General features: G+C 41.6%; 1 protein-coding gene across 1 annotated transcript in view; it reads right to left on the bottom strand.

Moving 5' to 3' along the window:
* The window catches only part of LOC134843761 (uncharacterized), a 103,025-nt gene that overhangs the window by 31,095 nt on the left and 59,072 nt on the right, over positions 1-12,858 (bottom strand). The window contains exons 19-22 of the mRNA XM_063860024.1: positions 2,654-2,939; positions 2,115-2,297; positions 1,374-1,649; positions 1,145-1,295 (exon numbers count right to left, since the gene is read on the bottom strand). Coding sequence (XP_063716094.1) covers positions 1,145-1,295; positions 1,374-1,649; positions 2,115-2,297; positions 2,654-2,939 — 896 coding nt within the window. The remainder of the gene's footprint in view (positions 1-1,144; positions 1,296-1,373; positions 1,650-2,114; positions 2,298-2,653; positions 2,940-12,858) is intronic.

Genomic DNA, 12,858 nt, shown 5'->3' with positions numbered 1-12,858 from the left:
CGAGGTTTGCCATGACGTCGAGATTGAGCCGAAACTTCAGCCGTTGCAAGGCGAAAGCTTTGTCAACAATTCAACTACAACTGAAGATGAGGCACGACTTGACATTAAGGCAAACGGACTCTGGGGTTCACGATTCAGCCGCGCTTTCTTTGATGTGAAAATTTTCAACCCCCATGCCAAAACATCGCGAAAACTGCATAAGGATGCATACAAATACCACGAAACGCTGAAGAACTCCAAATATCAGCAAAGAATTTTAAACGTAGAGCAGAGTAGCTTCTGCCCGCTAATTTTTGGATGCACCGGTGGCGCTGCTCCAACAGCCACGCGGACGATGCAGCGATTGGCCGAAAAACTAAGTGAAAAAAGACAAGAAAGCTATCCAGAATCTATAAACTACATAAGAACTAAAATAAGCTTCGCGCTCCTGAGGAGCTCTATACTTTGTATAAGGGGGTGCAGATCGCTACGCAAGGTTCAATTTATCGACAACTCCATAAGCGCTATTGTAGAGGAAGGACGGCTAAGATAAATTAACATTATGACGATGCATTTAATGCTGATTTATGACTTCATTGCTGATATATATGCATTTTCATATCGCTGGTATGGCCCTATCCAGCTTGTGCACTTACCGTAACTAAACGGAAGGGCCCCTTTTGTAATTTAGTTTTTTTTAAATCATAGTAGTACCTAATTTTTGAATGAAATCATTTTTATTTGCTTAAAAAAAATTGCTTCCCTCCCCCCCTCCCCCCCCCCCCTCATTAAGGAGGCGCACAAATTCCATTCACCGTACATCGGTCTCGTGTCGAGGAGAACAAAAAATAGAAAAGGAGAAAGAGTGCCACGAGAGGGCTTTCGGTAATTTAAAGGCGTAACTCTAATTCCAGTCGCCTTAAACAATGCTTGAAATTCAAACATTCAGATTGTAATCATCAATATTTTTTTAACTAGCCATTAAGCTGAAATAAGTCAAATGAGCTATCTTGTTTGAGTAAGACAAATTAGCCATTTATTTGAAAGAGCCAATAAAAGAGAAATCCAGCTAAGAAATTTTGTCCGCATGCAGAGAAAGTTCATGTAATTTTCCGTCAGGAATATGGTTTTTGAGGTATTAATTTAGTTCTAGAATAGTTCTAACTGTGTGCAGTGTTGGAGTTGTTCATCTGGCTGGCGAGCGTCTCCCTCGAGGTAGAAAGGAACCTGTAGCTGTTGCGTCTACTGCTGGCTCCCCCTCCAGGGGTCAGAGTACCAGCTGCAGATATTGGCACCTCACCACAACTGAGCTGGTCCTGCAAAAGTTATCGTTCCATGTTATTTGGTTTAGAGCAAAAGAAAACAAGGATGCTTTGCTGTTTGTTCGTACTAACTGGAGCTCTGGTTTCGGCTGCCCTCTCGGCCCATGTCTCAATGTCGTTCCACCACTTGTGTTTGGTCAGCGAGTTCTGCTGCGAGGGTGGCTGCACCTGCTGCACCTGGTGGTAATCCACAGAGGAGGAGGAAGTGGAGGAGTAGCCATAGGGGATGTGAGTCAGCACCCAGTACAACACAAAGCAAGCACAACTCACCCCACAAGAGAGCAACACAGAACTGCAAAGCACCGGTGCCGTCAGCATAAAACACCCTCCAGGATTCAGCATCAGCATCTGAATCAAATAGTTACTCTTCTAGCCACCTTCTCAAGGGTAGCCTTTCCGGCTTCTTCACCGCCACTGTTGAAAAACTCGCTTTAGGCGAAAAATTGGCGAAAATGTGTTTTAGACTATTTTCAGAGAAACAGGCTGAAAAAATATGTTTATTCGTATAGAAAGGCTTTTAGCATAGTGGTATTGTCAGAAAGGATAACGTAGGATCGAGTGTTCGATTTCCTACCGTGGCAATGATAATTTGTGGGAGCGAGCTCTCACTTAACCCTGGCTTCAAAAATACCACAGCGTGACTAATTTCGGCTGCAATAGTGGTACCAGATAAAAACTCTAGACGTGAAACTCTAGTCGTTGAGTCGCGCAATAAGTCAGCCTGAAGTGTGGGGAAAAACAAGTGGACTATCTTTCGACAGGTCTTATATAGACTACTCGTAGCTCCTCTACGATTCAAACCAAGTGAACTACCTTAGATTTTTGCCAGTCGTGCAGCGGTAGAAATGGCGAGAGAGTTGCTCCACAAGAAGTGAGACTCAGGGCGAGCAGGAGGAAGAGACAGCAGGCGGAGCGAGTCCTGAATCTGGGCAGAACCAGTGAACAGAATGACTCCAATGAGTTCAGGGTCACAGACAACAACTCCTTCTTTATGCACTGTCAAATACAACAGAATGGCATAACAAATTATAACATCTAAAGTGTTTGAGTCAAACGCCTTATATAAAGAGAAAAGGTGTTGGCATAAGTCTCATTTAGCATATGAAACTTCCATGGGTTCAAGTTTGCTATGAGATGTCTGTGATTCAAAAACTTTTTGAGCTGTATCATTTTTGTAGGGGTAGCATTTTTTCAGACGTCCAAAAAGAGATACAGCTCAACATAATTTCGGCTCACAGACATCATATGGTTTATTCTACTCTAACTCATGGAATTTTCATAGGCTAAATCGAGGTTTTTGCTAATTTATTATCTCTTTACACTACGTTTCCTAATAGTAACTATTTGTTGACCTTTTCGAGGGATTTTGCCTTGCGTCGGAATATGATTCTGTCTGTGCGTCCATCTCGGAACCCAGGTCCGATCCACTCAAAGACCGGGAAATCATACAAGTCCAGAGTGTGAATGTCGACGACAGTGACCCTGTTCACGTAGAAGCACTTCACCTCCTCGTCCTCCTCACCCCTCAAACCGCCTCCACACTTAGTGACACTGCTGCTGCTACTCGACGACAGTGAGGGGGGAGCTAAGTCGTGCCAGATGGTGACTCGACTCAGCTTCCCCAGACATTGAGGAGTGCTGAAGCAGAATTGAATGCATGATTATATATAGAAAGAGCTAAATATGAAAAGTGCGTATCAGTCTAACTGGCAAATCATTACAATATCGACTACATTTTACTATGGATGTATTTTCAAAGGAGCAAAACCATCAGTTACTCAAGCTGTTCTACGACTAGCAAAGTTAGACTGAACGGCGTAACTCAGATTAAATCATTCACGAAGGAATTCTAAAATGCAAACTGAGTGTCATACCGAGAGCTACGTACTTCTAATTATTGAATCCGATTGGATCGATAAACAAAAAAGATTGGCTGAAGAGAAATAAAACATAAAACATAAATGTATCGCAGGATAGGCGTGTAACTTGCAGTTGGTATCAAAAACCAACAGATACAGGGACTATACTGAACTATAGAAGCTGCGCCCCAACTCAGTATAAGCGTAGTGTTATCCAAGGCACTGTACACAGGGTTTTTAGGAGTACATCTAGCTGGGAGCAATTTGATAAGGCTATGGAAACTAATAGGGCGCAATGGCTGACAAATCAGTACCCTGAAAATTGGTCCGCAAAGGTGGCTTCAGACGCCTTGTGCAAGATCATCGAGGGTAAAGGCAAGCCCCTGGATAGTGACAGGGGTTTGTCAATTCAATCACCAAAGGATGAGAAGCCCCCAATGCTGATGGTGCAATATAGAGGTAACCAGAGCCAATATTTTGCTAACAGGTTACGAAAATTAACGAACGTTCAAGTGGTTTTCACCACAAGAAAACTACAATCATGTTTACCATCACTGAAGTCAGCATTTTCTAATGACCTCAAGTCAAGAGTGGTTTATAAACTGTCATGTAGTGGATGCACTTCCACCTATGTCGGACAAACTGTTCGACATTTGACCACTAGAATTGAGGAACATAAGAAAGCAGACTCACCGGTAGGCCTCCACCTTCAGCAATGCCAACTTGAGGGAAATAGCGCAGATCTTAGTTGGGAAATTATAGATAGGTCAAACAACCAAACAAAATTGCTAACACTAGAGGCAATACATATCAGGAAAGAGAAACCGGGCTTGAACACGCGAGATGAGTTTAGGAGCAGGGAGTTAACACTGAAAATTTAGTCCCAAAATATTTTTGGTTTTTTATTCAAAACGTACATGTCTAAATCGAAATTATGACTCAGAAACTTCCAGACAAATTAATTTTAAAATGTTTAATTAATTTTAGAGGTTGAAAGCATTTTAATCTTAATAGTAATTTAGAGGTCAACTGTGATTGGCTAATTTTTTATCATGATGGTTTAGAACCAAATTGTATGTGATTTATTGTAAATAACATTTGTAAATTGATGTTTTATCGTCATTTAGAGTAGTTTATTGTAAAAATCCTGACGATGCACATAGTTGCGAAAACGTTTGAAATTTACTTTTTAGCAAAAATTTCTTCAGAAATAAAACAACTGACCGATAGACAAAGTAAAATTTGCTCTGAACGATAGTTCAAACTTGGTTTTGTCTTCTGTGTCTAGCAAGGTCAAGTGACCAGTCTTCTAGACGTTTAACAAAAAATATACATAGTATAAATATCATATATATATGTAATGAGTTTGTCAATCCAGACCGGATGACATTCCCCCTTGGGGACAAATTTATAAACAATTGTTTTATAAATTGAGTTTTTGAGTCCCTGTGGGACTTGCCTCTTGAGTTTTATAGTCCCTTTAGCACTGACTTTTCTACATTGTTGGTTCTTCGGTTTGTTTTGTCTTTTTGTTGACTTCTTCCCCGCTGCTCTCGTGTTCCTCATTTTCTTGTAGAATTCTGGTTGTCTTTGCCATCTAGACTTCTTGTTCGATCTCTTTCTCTTTCACAAATAGAATGTCGTTGTTGTTTTCATTCTTTTCATAGTCCTCGGTCGGCGACGTTAAGTCTACCACATCTGTGCTGCTTATTTTGTTTTTCGGGCTGATTGCTTCAATAAATTTCACGCATGCTTTGTACTGTGGGGTTTTCTCGGTGAAACCCATTTCTTCTATAAGTGATTTTAAGGTCGGGTACTCGTTTGTGTTTTGCTTTTCTGGTGGTGAATCGATCTCAAATTGTATTGTTTTCTTTTCTTCGTTATCCTTGCTAGTGATGTTGTTGATCGGTACGGGATTCCCAAGTGCTGTGGACAGCGCCGATTGGCGGTGCCTTGTGGATTTACGTTGTGGTACTGTTGATTTGTTGGAGGTGTTCGCTTTTTATTCTGCCTTTTAGGCGAGGGTGCAATGTCCTCTGAGGAGGTGGATGACTGTTCGTCAGTGTCCGAGTTGCTTGATGATGATTTCCGTTGAGTGTTTGTGTCCACTTTCGTTGTTTCGGTGGGGAGATTGGTTTGTAGTCTCATTACGCTGGTTGGTAGCTTATGTGTTGGGCGCCCGTTGGTTCGCTTGTCCGCTTGCTTTCTTTTCGTGGGACTATTTTGAGTCGCCTGCCTTGTTGCCTTTTCCTTTTGAGTCAGTTTCTTGGGTAGGCCCGTTTTTTCATCTTCGCTGAACAGTGGGAGCTGGGGCGCCGTAGGGTTTTCAATGTCTTAAAACTGTAGGCATGGACCTGATCTCCGTGCGGATTTATAAGCAACATAATCACTGAGTCGTGACGGTCTGCATGGTCCGTATATTATAGGGTTTGGGAAAATGCAGCGCCGCTATTTCTGAAAAGTCTTTGTTGTTTTCCGAATGTTTGAACCCATGCGGTGTGTGGAGTATAAGTTAGAATTTTTCTATCTATGGTTTTGTATTTTTGTTCGAATGTTTTCGGGTCCTTAACCTTCGTTGCTATTCTAATGGTTTTTCGTGCTACCTGTTCTATGCGTTTTCCCGTGTTTTTGTCTAGTGTTGTTTGTACACTCTCGTATCTTAAGTTTAGTTTATCCTTGGCTATATCTATGACTTTTGATTTTGCACCTGAGGTTAGTTGTGTCCGGGAGTTTGTGTTCTCAAGGTTCTTCGGCATATTTGGTCTGACGTTTTTCTTCTTGATGCTTACATCATCCTTCAACCACCGTTGTAGGTCGTGCATTACTTCTGCGGGTAGTGGCGGCTTTGTCAAATTTTTCCGATCTTATCATGCTTGTTTTGCGCTTTCCCAGGTCAGATTGTTAGGTGAACTACTAGTTGCTATATTTGATGTGGGCGTGTTTGGTTTACGTCCCATGTGGGCCTCAAACAGTGAAATTTTTGTTACGCTGTGTGGTGTTATTCTTAACGTTTTGATAATTTCGGCTACGTCTGACGCAAGTTTGTATGATGTATTTGATCGGTCAAATTTCATTACTCCTAGTCTACGTTTCAATGTTTGAATCATCCTTTCTACCACTCCTATTGCTCTATGGCCATCTACCGGGGCGAACAAGAGTTTTATATTGTTTGTTTTGCAGAAAAGTTGGAATTTTTTTTAGCTCTAAATGTTTGCGCTTGATCACATCTTAGTCTTCTGGGTACCCCGTTATTGCAAATATCCGCTGTTGTGTTTAATACTACTTTTGAGTTTGGAAATTTGGACTATTCATCTATAGAAACTAGAATATATGCGTCTCTATTGAGTTCATCCGGAAGGCGCCCTGCGAAATCTAACTGGACCTCTTCCTTAGGCTCTACTACTGGTTCCATTTGAAATGATTGCCCTTTTCCTAATATTGGCTTTAGGTTTTTACCTTGTTCGGTGCAGTGTCTAGAATTCTGTGTCATTTGCCCGATTGAGCGATGGATGTGGGGAAACCAGACATGCTGACATAGGTCCAACATGGCTGCGGATTCCGGGTGAGTCAAATGAGGGCTGTCTAACACTGTTTGTCGGAGTTGCGTGGGTATGACGATTCTTTCGTCTATGAGTAGGCAGTCTTCTCGGACGTAGAGTCTGTTCCGAAAGTTATGCCAGTACTGTCCATATGAGGCTTTGATGGCTTCTCAATCCCTCTTTTTGACGAAGTTGGTCAATGGGCGGGGATTTCGATCTTTCTTGGTGACTGCAGCAATAAATTGTACTCCTAAGACCCACTGTAGTTTTTGTCTGAATAATGGGGTGTCTTCTTCCGCTTCCACCGTATTCGTGGCTTTTTCCACCGTCGCTACCAGTCCTTGTGTTATTATCTCATGGCTGGCTTCTAATTGTGTTATTGTTCCCATTGTTGGTGGTTCTACGTTGGGTGTTTGTATTTCTTGTATGCAAACGTTTGGGTCCACGCGGCTAACACAGATTTTTGCGGTGTCTTCTTTATTGATTGCTGGGGTTTCCGTAGCTGTTTTTGTACTTTGTGGTTCTGTTTGTGTGATTTATGTTGTGTTCCTTGTTTCTATTTGTTTCTGTTTGCTCGTAGTTGTGCCGGATGTATTTGTGTCCGTGAAGATGATTTTGGGGAAGGTTGGTGTTTTGATCGTCTCTACTTTCTTCTTGGCCGATAGTATTTCCCTAGCATCCCGTGCGAGTGTTGTTTGTAGTTCGTCTTGCCCTTGTGCCGATTGTTTTATGTTTCCTGTATTTTTCTTTCCTTTTGTGGGGGGTCGCTTGTACCATCTTGGGTCTGAAAGACTCTCTTCGCGGTCCGATGAACCTTGCCAAGTCTGTGTCGACTCTTTTCGGCCCCGCGACTAATTTGTTGTTAGCTCCGATGGGATAAATCCCCCGTCGAAACCTTCTGTGTCCGTTCTGCGGCTCATTTTTGGCTTTTCGGGGATTGTTGAAATGGTGTGTAGTAAATTTTTGCAGATTGGTTGATTGTTTTTGCTTTTCAATTGAGAGAGATCTGACTGTTTTCTAGCGAGTTGTGATTGAAACTGATTTTTGTTACTAGTTTGAGATTGACCGAGTGCGGAATGTTTCGAATGTTCGGTTGTTAATTGAGCGTTTGAATTGGCATTCAATATCTCTTTGTTTTTCGCGCCCTTTTTGATCAGCTCATACGGTGCTTTGTTTTGGTTGGCTAGATTGTTTAGAATGACGATGTCAATCATTTCTAAGTCAGTAATGAATGTCCTAATTGATGCTACAACAAATTCCTCATCGTAATCAACAGGTGGGGTACTGCCAATCCAACTGGGTTTCGGGACATATAGTCTATTAAACCCATTTTATTCCCCGCGAGGTGTTTGATATCAAAATGAAAGGGTATCAATCGGTCGATCTAACGTGTGAGCCCGCTTTGGCTTGTTTTAGATCTTTCGCTAGCGTTTAAAGCGCTGATTAAAGCTTGGTGGTCTGTGATGACGGTGAAATGTTTTCCGTATAGATAGTATTTGAAATTATCGATTGCCCAAACTACCACTAGTAGTTCTAGTTCGCTTACCGAATATTTTTCCTCAAGGGAGTTTAGAAAACGTGATGCATATGCTACGGCGACCCAACCCTCCGGTGAATATTGTTCCAGTGCGGCCCCTAAGCCCGTGGTAGATGCATCTGATACAATGCGTGTTTCAAGGTGTTGGTCAAAATGATTGTTTTGTGTTATTTCAGCTACCAATTGTAATATGTTTTTGAAAGCTTTGTTATGCTCTATTGACCAGTCAAGTGGTTTGTTTTTTTTTGTGTGTTTTTTAAAAGTGGGCGTAAGGCGGCGGCGGTTTGTGCTAATTTTGGCATATATCGTGTGAGGTGGTGAAGAGATCCCATAAAACTTTTAGTTGTTTAAAAGTTTTTGGTGGTGATAATTTTTCTATAGCCTCAGTCTTTCTTATAAGGGGTTTTGTGCCCTCGCTATTAATGGGCCATATTGGTTCCCACATTTATAGCATTGTCGTGAATTTGTGTTTCGCTGTTGTTGGTGCCCTCTTGGGTTTTGATTTCCACGTGGATATGGTCGGCCGCGGAAGCCACCCCGGCCTCTCTGGTTGCTTTGTCTATTCTGTTGATTATTTCTGCCACGTGTATTAACGTAGTGTACCGGCTCTTGTGTTGTGATTGTTGTTTGACCTCCAAACGGATTTTTTATTGTACGACTGTGTTCTATTCCTTTTTCTCGTCGTATCGCTACGTGGGCTACGTATTTGTGCTAAAAACTCTTCTGCAATCTTTTCGTTGTTGATGTGTGCGGTAAACATATCCCTTACCTTCTCATCTTCTCGGTCGCCGCAGTCAGCCCGTGAGGCTAGTTCCACTAGGTCTGCATAGAATTGTTCCACACTTTCTGCTTTCTTTTGTTTTCGGCAGATAAAGTTATACCATTCAAAAGCTATTATACGTGTCGTTATAAAAATGTCTTCCAATGTTGTCATAAATTCCTGTATGGTTACTGTATGTAGCTGTAGATTAGGTCATTTTTGCTGTATCTGTCGTTGTCCTTCAGCGCCGAAACACAAGAAAAGGTAGCTGCGCACTTTTGCGTCCGCTTCATCCCATAGAAAGGAGTTACAAAAGACTCCTTTTTCGCGTGCTCTAATGACGTGGTTTTCCCACCCTACTCGTTTTTCTTAGTTCCGAACGTCTCGGTTTTTTCTCTGCGCCTCGGTTTTGCCTGTTATTTCGAGCTCATAAATTGGTTCTGATGGTTCGACTAGTGGTGGTTTTGCTCGTAGTAAATTTCGGATTTCGATGCCATGCTTTGCAAACACAGTCATTTCTAGTATGGCTGCCCACTTGGACCATTCTAATAGTGGCTCTGCAGACGCTTTTTCCCAGAATGGGTTAATATTAAGTGGGTTTTTTGAATATCCTGATGGATGCGCCATGTCATACCGAGAGGTATGTGCTTCTAATTATTGAATCCGATTGGATCGATAAACAATAAAGATCGGCTGAAGAGAGATAAAACAACTGATCGATAGACAAATTTAAATTTGCTTAAAGGTGCGGGTGTTGTTTGTAGTTCGTCTTGCCCTTGTGGCGATTGTTTTATGTTTCCTGTATTTTTCTTCCCTTTTGTGGGGGGTCGCTTGTACCATCTTGGGTCTGAAAGGCTCTCTACGCGGTCCGATGAACCTTGCCAAGTCTGTGTCGACTCTTTCCGGCCCCGCGACTAATTTGCTGTTAGCTCCGATGGGATAAATCCCCCGTCAAAACCTTTTGTGTCCGATCTGCGGCTCATTTTTGGCTTTTCGGGGATTGTTGAAATGGTGTGTACTGAATTTTTGCAGATTGTTTGATTGTTTTTGCTTTTCAATTGAAAGAGATCTGACTGTTTTCTAGCGAGTTGTGATTGAAACTGATTTTTGTTGCTAGTTTGAGATTGACCGAGTGCGGAATGTTTCGAATGTTCGGATGTTAATTGAGCGTTTGAATTGGCATTCAATATCTCTTTGTTTTTCACGCCCTTTTTGATCAGCTCATACGGTGCTTTGTTTTGGTTGGCTAGATTGTTTAGAAGGACGTTGTCAATCATTTCTAAGTCAGTAATGAATGCCCTAATTGATGCTACAACAAATTCCTCATCGTAATCAACAGGTGGGGTACTGCCAATCCAACTGGGTTTCGGGACATATAGTCTATTAAACCCATTTTATTCCCCGCGAGGTGTTTGATATCAAAATGAAAGGGTATCAATCGGTTGATCCAACGTGTGAGCCCGCTTTGGCTCGTTTTAGATCTTTCGCTTGCGTTTAAAGCGCTGATTAAAGCTTGGTGGTCTGTGATGACGGTGAAATGTTTTCCGTATAGATAGTATTTGAAATTATCGATTGCCCAAACTACCACTAGTAGTTCTAGTTCGCTTACCGAATATTTTTCCTCAAGGGAGTTTAGAAAACGTGATGCTTATGCTACGGCGACCCAACCCTCCGGTGAATATTGTTCCAGTGCGGCCCCTAAGCCCGTGGTAGATGCATCTGATACAATGCGTGTTTCAAGGTGTTGGTCAAAATGATTGTTTTGTGTTATTTCAGCTACCAATTGTAATATGTTTTTGAAAGCTTTGTTATGCTCTATTGACCAGTCAAGTGGTTTGTTTTTTTTTGTGTTTTTTAAAAGTGGGCGTAAGGCGGCGGCGGTTTGTGCTAATTTTGGCATATATCGTGTGAGGTGGTGAAGAGATCCCATAAAATTTTTAGTTGTTTAAAAGTTTTTGGTGGTGATTATTTTTCTATAGCCTCAGTCTTTCTTATAAGGGGTTTTGTGCCCTCGCTATTAATATTAAACCCTAACCATTCAACTTGTTTGCATGCGAACTTACATTTGTCCCATGATATCGCAAGGTTTTCTTCGTCTTATTTTTCCAGGACTGACTGAAGCTTTTGTCTGTGTATTTCTAGGGATTCTTTGGTTACGATAAAAATATCGTCCAAGCATGCATATGTGTTCGTACATTTCGTGAGAGTTAGGTCGATCGCTTTTTGAAACTCAGCAGGCATGTCCGTGAGAGCATAAAATCCCGTTTGAAATTGACATGTCCCGGTGGCGTTACCACCAATCAGACTAAAGCTGCATTGTTCTTTCGTCGTTTTTTCCAGGGGGATTTGAAGAATATGCATAACAAAGATCTAATGTCGAAAATAGCGTTTGTTTGGATTTGTCTGATTTTACCACTTGAGCAATATTATCTAGAAGAAGATCGATATTGGGCATCTGGTATTTGTTTTTGTGTATGAATTTGTTGATTTTCTTTGAGTCGAGTGCGAATTTAACTGTTTGATCTTTTTTCACTGTAATAACAATTGGACTAATAAATTGTCGGTCCGAACTTTTAATTAACTTTACAATGTGTTTTTAATCTCAAATGATTTGGCGATTGCCATAACCGAGAATTTGTCTATTTGATACTCAGCCCATCCATTATTTGATGTGAACTCAGCGAATGCCAGCGAATAATTTTCGGTTTCCAGGCCGTCTGTTTCCACTTCTTCCTGTTGTTCATCTTCTTGGTTTCCTAAATAGTTGACGTTTGTGGATCTACAAACTTTTGCGAAATGGCCTCGTTCGGCACATTTTGAGCAAATTTTGTTTTTTGCTGGACATGTTTGTAGGTGGTTTGGGCCATATTGGTTCCCACATTTATAGCATTGTCGTGAATTTGTGTTTCGCTGTTGTTGTTGCCCTATTGGGTTTTGATTTCCACATGGATATGGTCGGCCGCGGAAGCCACCCCGGCCTCGATGGTTGCTTTGACTATTCTGTTGATTATTTCTGCCACGTGTATTAACGTAGTGTACCGGCTCTTGTTTTGTGATTGTTGTTTGATCTCCAAACGGATTTTTTTATTGTACGACTGTGTTCTATTCCTTTTTCTCGTCGTATCGCTACGTGGGCTACGTGTTTGTGCTAGTAACTCTTCTGCAATCTTTTCGTTGTTGATGTGTGCGGTAAACATATCTCTTACCTACTCGTCTTCTCGGTCGCCGCAGTCAGCCCGTGAGGTTAGTTCCACTAGGTCTGCATAGAATTGTTCCAGACTTTCTGCTTTCTTTTGTTTTCGGCAGATAAAATTATACCTTTCAAAAGCTATTATACGTGTCGTTATCATAAATTCCTGCATGGTTACTGTATGTAGCTGTAGATTAGGTCGTTTTTACTGTATCTGTCGTTGTCCTTCAGCGCCGAAACACAAGAAAAGGTAGCTGCGCACTTTTGCGTCCGCTTCATCCCATCGAAAGGAGTTACACAAGACTCCTTTTTTGCAAGCTTTAATGACGTGGTTTTCCCAACCTACTCGTTTTTCTTGGTTCCAAACGTCTCGGTTCTTTCTCTGCGCCTCGGTTTCGCCTGTTATTTCGAGCTCATAAATTGGTTCTGATGGTTCGACTAGTGGTGGTTTTGCTCGTAGTAAATTTCGGATTTCGATGCCATGCTTTGCAAACACAGTCATTTCTAGTATGGCTTCCCACTTGGACCCTTCTAATGGTGGCTCTGTAGACGCTTTTTCCTAGAATGGAAAAATATTAAGTGGGTTTTTTGAATATCCTGATGGATGCGCCATGTCATACCGAGAGGTATGTGCTTCTAATTATTGAATCCGATTGGATCGTTAAACAATAA

The sequence above is a fragment of the Symsagittifera roscoffensis genome, chromosome 4, assembly GCF_963678635.1.
Source record: "Symsagittifera roscoffensis chromosome 4, txSymRosc1.1, whole genome shotgun sequence".
Lineage (NCBI taxonomy): Eukaryota > Metazoa > Xenacoelomorpha > Acoela > Convolutidae > Symsagittifera > Symsagittifera roscoffensis.
This window is presented reverse-complemented; position numbering and strand designations above follow the sequence as displayed.